This window comes from Schistocerca gregaria, chromosome 5 (genome assembly GCF_023897955.1).
Source record: "Schistocerca gregaria isolate iqSchGreg1 chromosome 5, iqSchGreg1.2, whole genome shotgun sequence".
NCBI classification, from domain to species: domain Eukaryota; kingdom Metazoa; phylum Arthropoda; class Insecta; order Orthoptera; family Acrididae; genus Schistocerca; species Schistocerca gregaria.
This window is the reverse complement of record NC_064924.1, coordinates 281236081-281254870: the sequence shown is the minus strand read 5'-3', so window position 1 is coordinate 281254870 and position 18790 is coordinate 281236081. Positions and strand designations below refer to the sequence as shown.

The 18790-nt window shown below is 40.8% G+C and overlaps 1 protein-coding gene across 2 annotated transcripts in view; it reads left to right on the top strand.

The window, feature by feature from the left end:
- LOC126272174 (nucleolar protein 9-like) overlaps positions 1-16892 on the top strand; it is a 55433-nt gene extending 38541 nt beyond the window's left edge. For both annotated transcript variants that reach the window (XM_049974824.1, XM_049974823.1), the window contains one exon: positions 16405-16892. In XM_049974824.1, the coding sequence (XP_049830781.1) occupies positions 16405-16686 (282 nt within the window). In that variant the 3' untranslated portion in view covers positions 16687-16892. The remainder of the gene's footprint in view (positions 1-16404) is intronic.
- Positions 16893-18790: the final 1898 nt, after the last annotated feature.

The window sequence follows — 18790 nt, the reverse complement described above, 5'->3', positions numbered from 1 at the left end:
GAAATTCTAGTGGGAGCAAACTCACATACTGGAACAGTGAAATTTTATAATAAACTGTTATTGCTTTGTGAACTTCGGGGGAGGAGTAAGTATAAATTTCAGGCTGTAAAGGAATTGATCTCTTAAAGTTAAAAACAATTAAACAAAAATAGAGGAATGCAGCAAAAGAAATTTAAATTCCGAAGGTTTTAGGCAAGCATTGCAGAACAATTTAACACACCCACCAGTGCAATCATTTGGGATGGTGGACTAGACACAGTTTGGAAATCAGGAACTAACTGTATAATTCCAGACAAAAGCAGTGTGTACAGTAACCTTTAAGTGCAAGCACTGATAGTGATAATGCTGACAATCAGATTGGCAACCTTGATGAAATGAGGATAAGAGAAAAATGTTGGAGCATACTTGTAACATCATGGTGCACAAATTGCAGAAGGAATGACAAAACGTCAAATATGGGAGGTTTACACAGCAATGAGGGTATACTCAAAAGTAATGCATCCATCTTTTTGTGAAAACACTTAAGGTTTTTTAAATAAAACAAATGTTATTAACATTCTGCATCTTTATTCATCATGTCTACATATTTATTTCTGGACATGCCCCGGCAATGAACACATTTGTCTCAACTAGAGACCAGGAGGTGAATACTGTCACTGTAGAATGGTTGACTTTGTTGATGGAATAACCACCTCACCTCTGCTCTGTTACAATTAAAATGAAGTCTTTGAAGGTGGTGTTTAAGTTTTGAAAACAGATGAAATAGGATGGGGCCAAGTTAGGACAGTGAATTCCACACGTTATGTTTCAACGTTGCAAAATTTTCTGCAACCTAGAATGGACGAGATTGTTGAAGAACATGGACTGGGGGACTTGTGGTTCCAACAAGATGTAGCCACTGCTTACACAGTTCTAATTACACTTGATGTTTTGAGAGAAATTTTTCCTGGACGCCTCGTCTCTTTGAGGGGTGATGTCGGGTGGACTGCGTGGTCCCAAGATTTGAGCATTTGTGGCTACTTTCTGTAGGGGTAGCTGAAGGAAAAGGTTTTCAAAAGCTGCCCTCACATCCTACCAGAGTTAAAAGAGTGTATTATTAACAAAGTGAATGCCATACCCCATGACACGTGTGCAAGAGCTGCTCGAAACTTAAGGGATTGTCTACAAAAATATATTGACGCTAGCAGCCGCCATCTTGAGGACATTATTTTTGAAACTAAATGAATGTAAAATGGTATATTGCACTAATTTAGGAAATAAAAATATTTTTTCTCTGTACATCCAGATTTACTTTTTATTACACCTTAAAACTGATTATTCGGTTCTGCCACACCCTCTATTTATGAGAGATTAAACTGAAGTAGCCGGCCACGGTGGTCTAGCGGTTCTAGGTGCGCAGTCCGGAACCGCGCGGCTGCTACGGTCGCAGGTTCGAATCCTGCCTCGGGCATGGATGTGTGTGATGTCCTTAGGTTAGTTAGGTTTAAGTAGTTCTAAGTTCTAGGGGACTGATGACCTCAGATGTTAAGTCCCATAGTGCTCAGAGCCATTTGAAACTGAAGTAAAAGAGTATCTGAAAATATTGCCACAAAATGACTAAGTCTGCTGTCATTCACTTCAGCAACCATAATCTCGTATAAACATTCATGACTAATTTCTACACTCATGCTCATACATTAAGGATAATGCCAAAAGGTGGTGAAACAACACTCTGGTGGGTGGTTTATGGGTATAAATCACCTCGGGGTATGACCATGCGGTGCATTTGACCTGCGGTCGTCACACTGTGCAGAGGTGTGTTGGTGCATGTCAAAGTATGGCACAGCGAGTAAGTGTGCAGACGTTTTCAAACGTGCTAATGGTGACTGTGTGTTGAAAATGGCTCAAAGAACACACATAGATGACGTTATGAGGGATAGAATGCTAGGGCGACTGGAGGCTGGTTGAACACAGCAGGGCTCTCCGTGTGCCACAGTGTGATCTCAAGATTATGTTAGTGGTTCCAGCAAACAGGAAACCTGTCCAGGCGCTGCAGTATGGGGCGTTACAGTGTACAACACCTCAAGAAGACCGATATCTCACCATCTGTGCCTGCAGATGGCCACGTAGTACTGCAGATAGCCTTGCTCGGGACCTTACTTTAGCCACTGGAACAGTTGTCTCCAGACACACAGTCCACAGACGACTGAACAGACATGGTTTATTCGCCCGGAGACCTGCAATGTGCATTCAACTGACCCCTGGTCACAGAAGCGCCCGTAAAGCCTGGTGTCCAGAACATGATTGGTGCACATACACCCCTGCATCTCTATGACAGAGGAACTGTAACAGGTCAGGTGTACCGGGACGTCATTTTACACCAGTATGTCTGCCTTTTCAGGGGTGCAGTGGGTCCCACCTTCCTCCTGATGGATGATAACGCATGGCCCCACCGACCTGCCATCATGGATGAGTACCTTGAAACAGAAGATATCAGGCGAATGGAGTGGCCTGCCTGTCCTCCAGACCGAAACCCCATCGAGCATGTCTGAGATGCTCTCGGTCGACGTAACGCTGCATGTCTTCAAACAGCTATGACACTTCCCCCCCCCCCCCCCCCTCCACACACACACACACACACACACACACACACACACACGCACCATTGACCTTGCCGTTGGTGGGGAGGCTTGCATGCCTCAGCGATACAGATGGCCATACCGTAGGTGCAACCACAACAGAGGGGTATCTGTTGAGAGGCTAGACAAATGTGTGGTTCCTGAAGAGGGGCAGCAACCTTTTCAGTAGTTGCAGGGGCAACAGTCTGGATGATTGATTGATCTGGCCTTGTAACACTAACCAAAACGGCCTTGCTGTACTGATACTGCAGACGGCTGAAAGCAAGGGGAAACTACAGCCATAATTTTTCCTGAGGGCATGCAGCTTTAATGTATGGTTAAATGATGATGGCGTCCTCTGGGGTAAAATATTCCAGAGGTAAAATAGTCCCCCATTTGGATCTCCGGGTGGGGACTACTCAAGAGGACTTTGTTATCAGGAGAAAGAAAACTGACTTCTACATATCGGAGATTGGAATGTCAGATTCCTTAATCGGGCAGGTAGGTTAGATAACTTAAAAAGGGAAATAGATAGGTTAAAGTTAGATATAGTGGGAATTAGTGAACTTCGGTGGCAGGGGGAACAAGACTTTTGGTCAGGAGAATACAAGGTTATAAATACAAAATCAAATGTGGGTAATGCAGGAGTAGGTTTAATAATGCATTAAAAAAATAGGAGTACGGGTAAGCTACTACAAACAGCATAGTGAACGCATTATTGTGGCCAAGATAGACACGAAGCCCATGCCTACTACAGTAGTACAAGTTTATATGCCAACTAGCTCTGCAGATGATGAAGAAATTGATGAAATGTATGTTGAGATAAAAGAAATTATTCAGGTAGTGAAGGGAGATGAAAATTTAGTAGTTCTGGGTGACCGGAATTCAAGAGTAGGAAAAAGGAGAGAGGTAAGAAATGAAAGAGGAAGCTGTCTGGTAGAATTTTGCATAGAGCATAACTGAATCATAGCTAACACTTGGTTCAAGAATCATAAAAGAAGGTTGTATACATGGAAGAATCCTGGAGATACTAAAAGGTATCAGATAGATTATATAATGGTAAGACAGAGAGTTAGGAACCAGGTTTTAAATTGTAGGACATTTCCAGGGGCAGATGTGGACTCTGACCACAATCTATTGGTTATGTCCTGTAGATTAAAACTGAAGACACTGCAAAAAAGTGGGAATTTAAGGAGATTGGACTTGGATAAATTGACTAAACCAGAGGTTGTACAGAGTTTCAGTGAGAGCATAAGGGAACAATTGACAGGAATGGGAGAAAGAAATACAGTAGAAGAAGAATGGGTAGCCCTGAGGAATTAAGTAGTGAAGGAAGCAGTGGATCAGGTAGGTAAAAAGATGAGGGCTAGTAGAAATCCTTGGGTAACAGAAGAAATATTGAATTTAATTGATATAAAAATGCAGTAAATGAAGCAGGCAAAAAGGAATACAAATGTCTAAAAAGTGAGATTGACAGGAAGTGTAAAATGGCTAAGCAAGGATGACTAGAGGGCAAATGTAAGGATGTAGAGACATATCTCACTAGGGCTAAGATAGATACTGCCTACAGGAAAATTAAAGAGACCTTTGGAGAAAAGAGAACCACTTGTATGAATATCAAGGGCTCTGATGGAAACCCAGTTCTGAGCAAAGAAGGGAAAGCAGAAAGGTGGAAGGAGTATAAAGAGGGTCTATATAAGGGCAATGTACATGAGGACAATATTATGGAAATGGAAGAGGATGGAGATGAAGATGAAATGGGAGATATGATACTGCATGAAGAGTTTGACAGAGCACTGAAAGACCTGAGTCGAAACAAGGCCTCCGGAGTAGACAACATTCCATTGGGACTACTGATGGCCTTGGGAGAGCCAGTCCTGACAAAACTCTACCATTTGGTGAGCAAGATGTGTGAGACAGGCGAAATACCCTCAGACTTCAAGAAGAATGTAATAATTCCCAATCCCAAAGAAAACAGATGTTGACAGATGTGAAAATTACCGAACAATCAGTTTAATAAGCCATAGGTGCAAAATGCTAACACGAATTCTTTACAGATGAATGGAAAAACTAGTAGAAGCCGACCTCATGGAAGATCAGTTTGGATTCCGTAGAAATACTGGAACACGTGAGGCAATACTGACCTTACGACTTATCTTAGAAGAAAGATTAAGGAAAGGCAAACCTACGTTTCTATCATTTGTAGACTTAGAGAAAGCTTTTGATAATTTTTTGACTGGAATATTCTCTTTCAAATTCTGAAGGTGGCAGGGGTAAAAGACAGGGAGCGAAAGGTTATTTACAATTTGTACAGAAACCAGATGGCAGTCATAAGAGTCGAGGGGTATGAAAGGGAAGCAGTCGTTGGGAAGGGAGTGAGACAGGGTTGTAGCCTCTCCCCGATGCTATTCAATCTGTATATTGAGCAAGCAGTAAAGGAAACGAAAGAAAAGTTCGGAGTAGGTATTAAAATCCAGGGAGAAGAAATAAAAACTTTGAGGTTCGCCGATGACATTGTAATTCTGTCAGAGACAGCAAAGGACCGGGAAGAGCAGTTGAACGGAATGGACAGTGTCTTGAAAGGAAGATATAAGATGAACATCAACAAAAGCAAAATGAGGATAATTGAATGTAGTCGAATGTTGGAGCATACTTGTAACATCATGGTGCACAAATTGCAGAAGGAATGACAAAACGTCAAATATGGGAGGTTTACACAGCAATGAGGGTATACTCAAAAGTAATGCATCCATCTTTTTGTGAAAACACTTAAGGTTTTTTAAATAAAACAAATGTTATTAACATTCTGCATCTTTATTCATCATGTCTACATATTTATTTCTGGACATGCCCCGGCAATGAACACATTTGTCTCAACTAGAGACCAGGAGGTGAATACTGTCACTGTAGAATGGTTGACTTTGTTGATGGAATAACCACCTCACCTCTGCTCTGTTACAATTAAAATGAAGTCTTTGAAGGTGGTGTTTAAGTTTTGAAAACAGATGAAATAGGATGGGGCCAAGTTAGGACAGTGAATTCCACACGTTATGTTTCAACGTTGCAAAATTTTCTGCAACCTAGAATGGACGAGATTGTTGAAGAACATGGACTGGGGGACTTGTGGTTCCAACAAGATGTAGCCACTGCTTACACAGTTCTAATTACACTTGATGTTTTGAGAGAAATTTTTCCTGGACGCCTCGTCTCTTTGAGGGGTGATGTCGGGTGGACTGCGTGGTCCCAAGATTTGAGCATTTGTGGCTACTTTCTGTAGGGATAGCTGAAGGAAAAGGTTTTCAAAAGCTGCCCTCACATCCTACCAGAGTTAAAAGAGTGTATTATTAACAAAGTGAATGCCATACCCCATGACACGTGTGCAAGAGCTGCTCGAAACTTAAGGGATTGTCTACAAAAATATATTGACGCTAGCAGCCGCCATCTTGAGGACATTATTTTTGAAACTAAATGAATGTAAAATGGTATATTGCACTAATTTAGGAAATAAAAATATTTTTTCTCTGTACATCCAGATTTACTTTTTATTACACCTTAAAACTGATTATTCGGTTCTGCCACACCCTCTATTTATGAGAGATTAAACTGAAGTAGCCGGCCACGGTGGTCTAGCGGTTCTAGGTGCGCAGTCCGGAACCGCGCGGCTGCTACGGTCGCAGGTTCGAATCCTGCCTCGGGCATGGATGTGTGTGATGTCCTTAGGTTAGTTAGGTTTAAGTAGTTCTAAGTTCTAGGGGACTGATGACCTCAGATGTTAAGTCCCATAGTGCTCAGAGCCATTTGAAACTGAAGTAAAAGAGTATCTGAAAATATTGCCACAAAATGACTAAGTCTGCTGTCATTCACTTCAGCAACCATAATCTCGTATAAACATTCATGACTAATTTCTACACTCATGCTCATACATTAAGGATAATGCCAAAAGGTGGTGAAACAACACTCTGGTGGGTGGTTTATGGGTATAAATCACCTCGGGGTATGACCATGCGGTGCATTTGACCTGCGGTCGTCACACTGTGCAGAGGTGTGTTGGTGCATGTCAAAGTATGGCACAGCGAGTAAGTGTGCAGACGTTTTCAAACGTGCTAATGGTGACTGTGTGTTGAAAATGGCTCAAAGAACACACATAGATGACGTTATGAGGGATAGAATGCTAGGGCGACTGGAGGCTGGTTGAACACAGCAGGGCTCTCCGTGTGCCACAGTGTGATCTCAAGATTATGTTAGTGGTTCCAGCAAACAGGAAACCTGTCCAGGCGCTGCAGTATGGGGCGTTACAGTGTACAACACCTCAAGAAGACCGATATCTCACCATCTGTGCCTGCAGATGGCCACGTAGTACTGCAGATAGCCTTGCTCGGGACCTTACTTTAGCCACTGGAACAGTTGTCTCCAGACACACAGTCCACAGACGACTGAACAGACATGGTTTATTCGCCCGGAGACCTGCAATGTGCATTCAACTGACCCCTGGTCACAGAAGCGCCCGTAAAGCCTGGTGTCCAGAACATGATTGGTGCACATACACCCCTGCATCTCTATGACAGAGGAACTGTAACAGGTCAGGTGTACCGGGACGTCATTTTACACCAGTATGTCTGCCTTTTCAGGGGTGCAGTGGGTCCCACCTTCCTCCTGATGGATGATAACGCATGGCCCCACCGACCTGCCATCATGGATGAGTACCTTGAAACAGAAGATATCAGGCGAATGGAGTGGCCTGCCTGTCCTCCAGACCGAAACCCCATCGAGCATGTCTGAGATGCTCTCGGTCGACGTAACGCTGCATGTCTTCAAACAGCTATGACACTTCCCCCCCCCCCCCCCCCTCCACACACACACACACACACACACACACACACACGCACCATTGACCTTGCCGTTGGTGGGGAGGCTTGCATGCCTCAGCGATACAGATGGCCATACCGTAGGTGCAACCACAACAGAGGGGTATCTGTTGAGAGGCTAGACAAATGTGTGGTTCCTGAAGAGGGGCAGCAACCTTTTCAGTAGTTGCAGGGGCAACAGTCTGGATGATTGATTGATCTGGCCTTGTAACACTAACCAAAACGGCCTTGCTGTACTGATACTGCAGACGGCTGAAAGCAAGGGGAAACTACAGCCATAATTTTTCCTGAGGGCATGCAGCTTTAATGTATGGTTAAATGATGATGGCGTCCTCTGGGGTAAAATATTCCAGAGGTAAAATAGTCCCCCATTTGGATCTCCGGGTGGGGACTACTCAAGAGGACTTTGTTATCAGGAGAAAGAAAACTGACTTCTACATATCGGAGATTGGAATGTCAGATTCCTTAATCGGGCAGGTAGGTTAGATAACTTAAAAAGGGAAATAGATAGGTTAAAGTTAGATATAGTGGGAATTAGTGAACTTCGGTGGCAGGGGGAACAAGACTTTTGGTCAGGAGAATACAAGGTTATAAATACAAAATCAAATGTGGGTAATGCAGGAGTAGGTTTAATAATGCATTAAAAAAATAGGAGTACGGGTAAGCTACTACAAACAGCATAGTGAACGCATTATTGTGGCCAAGATAGACACGAAGCCCATGCCTACTACAGTAGTACAAGTTTATATGCCAACTAGCTCTGCAGATGATGAAGAAATTGATGAAATGTATGTTGAGATAAAAGAAATTATTCAGGTAGTGAAGGGAGATGAAAATTTAGTAGTTCTGGGTGACCGGAATTCAAGAGTAGGAAAAAGGAGAGAGGTAAGAAATGAAAGAGGAAGCTGTCTGGTAGAATTTTGCATAGAGCATAACTGAATCATAGCTAACACTTGGTTCAAGAATCATAAAAGAAGGTTGTATACATGGAAGAATCCTGGAGATACTAAAAGGTATCAGATAGATTATATAATGGTAAGACAGAGAGTTAGGAACCAGGTTTTAAATTGTAGGACATTTCCAGGGGCAGATGTGGACTCTGACCACAATCTATTGGTTATGTCCTGTAGATTAAAACTGAAGACACTGCAAAAAAGTGGGAATTTAAGGAGATTGGACTTGGATAAATTGACTAAACCAGAGGTTGTACAGAGTTTCAGTGAGAGCATAAGGGAACAATTGACAGGAATGGGAGAAAGAAATACAGTAGAAGAAGAATGGGTAGCCCTGAGGAATTAAGTAGTGAAGGAAGCAGTGGATCAGGTAGGTAAAAAGATGAGGGCTAGTAGAAATCCTTGGGTAACAGAAGAAATATTGAATTTAATTGATATAAAAATGCAGTAAATGAAGCAGGCAAAAAGGAATACAAATGTCTAAAAAGTGAGATTGACAGGAAGTGTAAAATGGCTAAGCAAGGATGACTAGAGGGCAAATGTAAGGATGTAGAGACATATCTCACTAGGGCTAAGATAGATACTGCCTACAGGAAAATTAAAGAGACCTTTGGAGAAAAGAGAACCACTTGTATGAATATCAAGGGCTCTGATGGAAACCCAGTTCTGAGCAAAGAAGGGAAAGCAGAAAGGTGGAAGGAGTATAAAGAGGGTCTATATAAGGGCAATGTACATGAGGACAATATTATGGAAATGGAAGAGGATGGAGATGAAGATGAAATGGGAGATATGATACTGCATGAAGAGTTTGACAGAGCACTGAAAGACCTGAGTCGAAACAAGGCCTCCGGAGTAGACAACATTCCATTGGGACTACTGATGGCCTTGGGAGAGCCAGTCCTGACAAAACTCTACCATTTGGTGAGCAAGATGTGTGAGACAGGCGAAATACCCTCAGACTTCAAGAAGAATGTAATAATTCCCAATCCCAAAGAAAACAGATGTTGACAGATGTGAAAATTACCGAACAATCAGTTTAATAAGCCATAGGTGCAAAATGCTAACACGAATTCTTTACAGATGAATGGAAAAACTAGTAGAAGCCGACCTCATGGAAGATCAGTTTGGATTCCGTAGAAATACTGGAACACGTGAGGCAATACTGACCTTACGACTTATCTTAGAAGAAAGATTAAGGAAAGGCAAACCTACGTTTCTATCATTTGTAGACTTAGAGAAAGCTTTTGATAATTTTTTGACTGGAATATTCTCTTTCAAATTCTGAAGGTGGCAGGGGTAAAAGACAGGGAGCGAAAGGTTATTTACAATTTGTACAGAAACCAGATGGCAGTCATAAGAGTCGAGGGGTATGAAAGGGAAGCAGTCGTTGGGAAGGGAGTGAGACAGGGTTGTAGCCTCTCCCCGATGCTATTCAATCTGTATATTGAGCAAGCAGTAAAGGAAACGAAAGAAAAGTTCGGAGTAGGTATTAAAATCCAGGGAGAAGAAATAAAAACTTTGAGGTTCGCCGATGACATTGTAATTCTGTCAGAGACAGCAAAGGACCGGGAAGAGCAGTTGAACGGAATGGACAGTGTCTTGAAAGGAAGATATAAGATGAACATCAACAAAAGCAAAATGAGGATAATTGAATGTAGTCGAATGTTGGAGCATACTTGTAACATCATGGTGCACAAATTGCAGAAGGAATGACAAAACGTCAAATATGGGAGGTTTACACAGCAATGAGGGTATACTCAAAAGTAATGCATCCATCTTTTTGTGAAAACACTTAAGGTTTTTTAAATAAAACAAATGTTATTAACATTCTGCATCTTTATTCATCATGTCTACATATTTATTTCTGGACATGCCCCGGCAATGAACACATTTGTCTCAACTAGAGACCAGGAGGTGAATACTGTCACTGTAGAATGGTTGACTTTGTTGATGGAATAACCACCTCACCTCTGCTCTGTTACAATTAAAATGAAGTCTTTGAAGGTGGTGTTTAAGTTTTGAAAACAGATGAAATAGGATGGGGCCAAGTTAGGACAGTGAATTCCACACGTTATGTTTCAACGTTGCAAAATTTTCTGCAACCTAGAATGGACGAGATTGTTGAAGAACATGGACTGGGGGACTTGTGGTTCCAACAAGATGTAGCCACTGCTTACACAGTTCTAATTACACTTGATGTTTTGAGAGAAATTTTTCCTGGACGCCTCGTCTCTTTGAGGGGTGATGTCGGGTGGACTGCGTGGTCCCAAGATTTGAGCATTTGTGGCTACTTTCTGTAGGGATAGCTGAAGGAAAAGGTTTTCAAAAGCTGCCCTCACATCCTACCAGAGTTAAAAGAGTGTATTATTAACAAAGTGAATGCCATACCCCATGACACGTGTGCAAGAGCTGCTCGAAACTTAAGGGATTGTCTACAAAAATATATTGACGCTAGCAGCCGCCATCTTGAGGACATTATTTTTGAAACTAAATGAATGTAAAATGGTATATTGCACTAATTTAGGAAATAAAAATATTTTTTCTCTGTACATCCAGATTTACTTTTTATTACACCTTAAAACTGATTATTCGGTTCTGCCACACCCTCTATTTATGGGAGATTAAACTGAAGTAGCCGGCCACGGTGGTCTAGCGGTTCTAGGTGCGCAGTCCGGAACCGCGCGGCTGCTACGGTCGCAGGTTCGAATCCTGCCTCGGGCATGGATGTGTGTGATGTCCTTAGGTTAGTTAGGTTTAAGTAGTTCTAAGTTCTAGGGGACTGATGACCTCAGATGTTAAGTCCCATAGTGCTCAGAGCCATTTGAAACTGAAGTAAAAGAGTATCTGAAAATATTGCCACAAAATGACTAAGTCTGCTGTCATTCACTTCAGCAACCATAATCTCGTATAAACATTCATGACTAATTTCTACACTCATGCTCATACATTAAGGATAATGCCAAAAGGTGGTGAAACAACACTCTGGTGGGTGGTTTATGGGTATAAATCACCTCGGGGTATGACCATGCGGTGCATTTGACCTGCGGTCGTCACACTGTGCAGAGGTGTGTTGGTGCATGTCAAAGTATGGCACAGCGAGTAAGTGTGCAGACGTTTTCAAACGTGCTAATGGTGACTGTGTGTTGAAAATGGCTCAAAGAACACACATAGATGACGTTATGAGGGATAGAATGCTAGGGCGACTGGAGGCTGGTTGAACACAGCAGGGCTCTCCGTGTGCCACAGTGTGATCTCAAGATTATGTTAGTGGTTCCAGCAAACAGGAAACCTGTCCAGGCGCTGCAGTATGGGGCGTTACAGTGTACAACACCTCAAGAAGACCGATATCTCACCATCTGTGCCTGCAGATGGCCACGTAGTACTGCAGATAGCCTTGCTCGGGACCTTACTTTAGCCACTGGAACAGTTGTCTCCAGACACACAGTCCACAGACGACTGAACAGACATGGTTTATTCGCCCGGAGACCTGCAATGTGCATTCAACTGACCCCTGGTCACAGAAGCGCCCGTAAAGCCTGGTGTCCAGAACATGATTGGTGCACATACACCCCTGCATCTCTATGACAGAGGAACTGTAACAGGTCAGGTGTACCGGGACGTCATTTTACACCAGTATGTCTGCCTTTTCAGGGGTGCAGTGGGTCCCACCTTCCTCCTGATGGATGATAACGCATGGCCCCACCGACCTGCCATCATGGATGAGTACCTTGAAACAGAAGATATCAGGCGAATGGAGTGGCCTGCCTGTCCTCCAGACCGAAACCCCATCGAGCATGTCTGAGATGCTCTCGGTCGACGTAACGCTGCATGTCTTCAAACAGCTATGACACTTCCCCCCCCCCCCCCCTCCACACACACACACACACACACACACACACACGCACCATTGACCTTGCCGTTGGTGGGGAGGCTTGCATGCCTCAGCGATACAGATGGCCATACCGTAGGTGCAACCACAACAGAGGGGTATCTGTTGAGAGGCTAGACAAATGTGTGGTTCCTGAAGAGGGGCAGCAACCTTTTCAGTAGTTGCAGGGGCAACAGTCTGGATGATTGATTGATCTGGCCTTGTAACACTAACCAAAACGGCCTTGCTGTACTGATACTGCAGACGGCTGAAAGCAAGGGGAAACTACAGCCATAATTTTTCCTGAGGGCATGCAGCTTTAATGTATGGTTAAATGATGATGGCGTCCTCTGGGGTAAAATATTCCAGAGGTAAAATAGTCCCCCATTTGGATCTCCGGGTGGGGACTACTCAAGAGGACTTTGTTATCAGGAGAAAGAAAACTGACTTCTACATATCGGAGATTGGAATGTCAGATTCCTTAATCGGGCAGGTAGGTTAGATAACTTAAAAAGGGAAATAGATAGGTTAAAGTTAGATATAGTGGGAATTAGTGAACTTCGGTGGCAGGGGGAACAAGACTTTTGGTCAGGAGAATACAAGGTTATAAATACAAAATCAAATGTGGGTAATGCAGGAGTAGGTTTAATAATGCATTAAAAAAATAGGAGTACGGGTAAGCTACTACAAACAGCATAGTGAACGCATTATTGTGGCCAAGATAGACACGAAGCCCATGCCTACTACAGTAGTACAAGTTTATATGCCAACTAGCTCTGCAGATGATGAAGAAATTGATGAAATGTATGTTGAGATAAAAGAAATTATTCAGGTAGTGAAGGGAGATGAAAATTTAGTAGTTCTGGGTGACCGGAATTCAAGAGTAGGAAAAAGGAGAGAGGTAAGAAATGAAAGAGGAAGCTGTCTGGTAGAATTTTGCATAGAGCATAACTGAATCATAGCTAACACTTGGTTCAAGAATCATAAAAGAAGGTTGTATACATGGAAGAATCCTGGAGATACTAAAAGGTATCAGATAGATTATATAATGGTAAGACAGAGAGTTAGGAACCAGGTTTTAAATTGTAGGACATTTCCAGGGGCAGATGTGGACTCTGACCACAATCTATTGGTTATGTCCTGTAGATTAAAACTGAAGACACTGCAAAAAAGTGGGAATTTAAGGAGATTGGACTTGGATAAATTGACTAAACCAGAGGTTGTACAGAGTTTCAGTGAGAGCATAAGGGAACAATTGACAGGAATGGGAGAAAGAAATACAGTAGAAGAAGAATGGGTAGCCCTGAGGAATTAAGTAGTGAAGGAAGCAGTGGATCAGGTAGGTAAAAAGATGAGGGCTAGTAGAAATCCTTGGGTAACAGAAGAAATATTGAATTTAATTGATATAAAAATGCAGTAAATGAAGCAGGCAAAAAGGAATACAAATGTCTAAAAAGTGAGATTGACAGGAAGTGTAAAATGGCTAAGCAAGGATGACTAGAGGGCAAATGTAAGGATGTAGAGACATATCTCACTAGGGCTAAGATAGATACTGCCTACAGGAAAATTAAAGAGACCTTTGGAGAAAAGAGAACCACTTGTATGAATATCAAGGGCTCTGATGGAAACCCAGTTCTGAGCAAAGAAGGGAAAGCAGAAAGGTGGAAGGAGTATAAAGAGGGTCTATATAAGGGCAATGTACATGAGGACAATATTATGGAAATGGAAGAGGATGGAGATGAAGATGAAATGGGAGATATGATACTGCATGAAGAGTTTGACAGAGCACTGAAAGACCTGAGTCGAAACAAGGCCTCCGGAGTAGACAACATTCCATTGGGACTACTGATGGCCTTGGGAGAGCCAGTCCTGACAAAACTCTACCATTTGGTGAGCAAGATGTGTGAGACAGGCGAAATACCCTCAGACTTCAAGAAGAATGTAATAATTCCCAATCCCAAAGAAAACAGATGTTGACAGATGTGAAAATTACCGAACAATCAGTTTAATAAGCCATAGGTGCAAAATGCTAACACGAATTCTTTACAGATGAATGGAAAAACTAGTAGAAGCCGACCTCATGGAAGATCAGTTTGGATTCCGTAGAAATACTGGAACACGTGAGGCAATACTGACCTTACGACTTATCTTAGAAGAAAGATTAAGGAAAGGCAAACCTGCGTTTCTATCATTTGTAGACTTAGAGAAAGCTTTTGATAATTTTTTGACTGGAATATTCTCTTTCAAATTCTGAAGGTGGCAGGGGTAAAAGACAGGGAGCGAAAGGTTATTTACAATTTGTACAGAAACCAGATGGCAGTCATAAGAGTCGAGGGGTATGAAAGGGAAGCAGTCGTTGGGAAGGGAGTGAGACAGGGTTGTAGCCTCTCCCCGATGCTATTCAATCTGTATATTGAGCAAGCAGTAAAGGAAACGAAAGAAAAGTTCGGAGTAGGTATTAAAATCCAGGGAGAAGAAATAAAAACTTTGAGGTTCGCCGATGACATTGTAATTCTGTCAGAGACAGCAAAGGACCGGGAAGAGCAGTTGAACGGAATGGACAGTGTCTTGAAAGGAAGATATAAGATGAACATCAACAAAAGCAAAATGAGGATAATTGAATGTAGTCGAATTAAGTTGGGTGATGCTGAGGGAATTAGAATAGGAAACGAGACACTTAAAGTAGTAAAGGAGTTTTGCTATTTGGGGAGCAAAATAACTGATGATGGTCGAAGTAGAGAGGATATAAAATGTAGACTGGCAATGGGGAGGAAAGCGTTTCTGAACAAGAGAAATTTGTTAACATCAAGTATTGATTTAAGTGTTAGGAAGTCGTTTCTGAAAGTATTTGTATGGAGTGTAGCCATGTATGGTAGTGAAATGTGGACGATAAATGGTTTAGACTAGAAGAGAATAGAATCTTTCGAAATGTGATGCTACAGAAGAATGCTGAAGATTATATGGGTAGATCACATAACTAATGAGGAGGTATTGAATAGAATTGGGGAGAAGAGGAGTTTGTGGCACAACTTGACAAGAAGAAGGGACCAGTTGGTAGGACATGTTCTGAGGTATCAAGGGTTCACAAATTTAGCATTGGAGGGTAAAAATCGTAGAGGGAGACCAAGAGATGAATACACTAAGCAGATTCAGAAGGATGTAGGTTGCAGTAAGTACTGGGAGATGAAGCAGCTTGCACAGGATAGGGTAGCATGGTATTTACAGAACTATCTAGAATTTGTTATGATTATCCTGGAAAAAGAAATTTTCAAGTGCAAACAGACTTCTGAGTATACTTCATGAAAGTTTTATGAATTAGGAGATACATATTTAACACAGAATTGAAACCTGGATTGTTTGGCATGTTATTGGGAGTTTGAGGAGGTTATTAATATGAAAGACAACACTGGAAAGTTTTGTATCAAATCAGATGAGAATGGAATGTCTTGGTATTTCTACATGAATGAAATCACTGTGCATGATCTGGAATAGTGCCTGTACGAGGGCTAAGAGAATACACCTTAATTTGACAAACATGTAAGAAGCAGAAAAGTATGAAAAATAAAATACAAAATGAGGTAAGGTAATGTGACATTACAATGCAAGACTTGAATCTTGATTGTTTTTCTCCATGCTTTGATTTTTGTCATGTTCTCCTGTTTTCCAAGTATTTCTCTGTGTATACATTGCTCTTCAACTTCTGTTAGTTTTTTTTAGACTGTACGTATTAAATTGATATTATCTGAAATATGAATATTTTTAAGTTAGTAGCCAATAATATGACAGAAATCCAAATGTGAGAGGAAAGGACATGTATAAGGTTACAATGTAGAATTTGTTTGATTATCTGCAGAGATGACTAATACCTACATACCATGAAGTACCTTTAGTTGTTCACCAGCAGTATTCATTCAACAAATAATTGATGTAGAGATTAAATATTTTGAAACTTCAACACTCCAAACCATAATTAATTATGCACACACATTCTGAACTTTCATACTGAAATACTTGTAGATAACATGTTAATCATTATTACAAGTTCATTTCCTGTTTTTCATTGATGATCATCTTTGTTATAAATGGTCTGTTCCTTGTTACATTTGGTCTCTCTTTTCTAGGGTAATTTTGTGACCCTGTCATGTTCAAAGCATGGCTCTCGCGCACTTGATGCATTGTGGGCAGTACTGCCCTGTAAGCTTAGAGAGATGATTGCAACAGAATTGAATAACTCCCGAAGTAAAGTTATTGCAGACAATTTTGGATTTGGTGTGTGGTCACGTTATGCCCTTGATACATTTTGCCACCGTCGGGCAGATTGGGTAGCTGCTCAAGAGGGGAAAAGAAGAGTTCAGAAGTTGTTTGCTGACATCTTGCCAGCAAATTCAAAGTCTGTACAGTGAGGCATTAGAGTTTGTATGCATTGCCTTAATAACTGTGAATATTACTGTTGTTAAAGACTGTATTTAAATAAATTTTGTAATATGATTGAGATAATCACTGAGTGAATGGTGTTCTTTACTCCTAAATTATTGATATAGGTTGTTATTTCAGCAGAATTTTTAAAAAGTTATTTTGTACATTCCAATATAAGTGATTTTATGTTCCCGGTATTTGTGTGTTTGTTACATCACAGAAAAGATTTTTATCTGGTCCCTAGCTAGTAAATTTTATAACAGAAGAATCAAAACTATAATTTTTGAAATCTTCAACACTACACAGTAAGAGCAATAATTATTGGATATTAAAGTTTTTAATGGCTATCAGATTGAAGTGTGTACATTAAAATATAATTTCAGAACCAAGAATTGCTTTTTTGGAAAATAATACAAAAAATAAACAGAATATTGGAAAAGTGAGAACTGTGTAGTCAGAATCAATTTTCACTCTATCTGAACTTCATTTTGCACAAATAGGGCATGATACCCAGCATATATAAAATGTTAGCTTATCATTCATTGAAGTTTGCTAAAAATTATTTTTTGAAGCTTAATTACCCATCATACTCATACAATTGTATGCAGAATTCATCAGTACTTGCAGCTCTGTTTTCAGATCACAATTTTGAACTCAAATTCACGTTTGAAGTATGGGGAAAGAAAACCACACACACACACACACACACACACACACACACACACACATGACATATAGCTCTGCTCTATATTTTGAGGACAATAACATAAATAAGACATCCAAATGGCTGTCCTACTAAAAATAACTCTTCTTGCCCCCCCCCCCCTCCCCTCCCTACAGTGGTGTGTGTGTGTGTGTGTGTGTGTGTGTGTGTGTGTGTGTGTGTAGTCGAAAGTAAGGAAACAGAAACTGCCGAAGTTGAAGCTGTTAAGGCAAGATAAAAGTTGTTCATGGATAGCTCATTGATTAAAAGCTGTGCTCCCAAAGGCAACGCAAGTAAAATCTTACTATTGTGGTGCAATAAATTATGAGAAAGATGAATCATTGCAAACAGTAGTAGAATTAAATTAAAAGGAGCAGTTATTAATCAAAACAAAAAAAATGTGGAAACATTTCCAACATTGATTTGCCAAAGTTACCCATCCCAATATTAAATAAATAATGCTATGATTTTCCTATTGGAGCTTGGAATTTTGTATCCAACGAAATGTTACATAAAAAATGGTAGCTAGTTAACTAAAAGAAGCCAAAGATCATGTGTGTATTGCTTACCACTGTTCTAGTGCCGTATCTGATAGATAACTTGATGATGATAGAAAAGGCATTTTGTTTGCTGGAGATTGGCAACATACAAAGGCTTTCTATGCCTAGGATCTATAATTTTCACTGAGCAAGAAACACTGATCTTGTCTTGTTTTTCCTCCTTTAAACCTAGAGTTCTGGGTGGTATTCCTGTTTTTCAAGTTCTTTCTCCAGCAAACTGTTTCAGCATCTCTAACATCAACCAGTCTTCACATGCTTGGGCACAAAAGAGAGAGAGAGAGAGAGAGAGAGAGAGAGAGAGAGAGAGAGAAGTAGTGAAAAAACTGAGCATATTCATAACATAAATTAATACTACGTGTTGTATGTAGTTATTTCTCATTGATAAATATGAAATTCTGAATTCTTCTGCACATGCAGTGCTGCAGATGTCTTGTAAGGACATTATACGTATTGAAGGCCAAAGCACCACTATATTTGAAAACGTTTTATTAAGATATTATTTTCTGGTGCTAAAGCTTATTTCAGCTCCATGGCCATTGTCAACCTGTCTGCAAACATATAGAGTTGTTATTGCATATAGCTATGTCTATTTGTACTGAACAACAATTTTGTATATATCTGTTGTAGTACTACTTCCGTAACATGTCATTAATGCTAATACCTAGTAGTGCTGTGTATCATAGATGTAGCTCAGACGAAATTATTCTCTGGCTGTGTAATGTCTCAGTAGTGGAATTTGTTGCTGATAATATTTCCTAAGATTTATTTAATATTTTCTGTAAGTTTGAAAGCTAAGTCAACAACATTATATTGTTACATAGTTGCTGG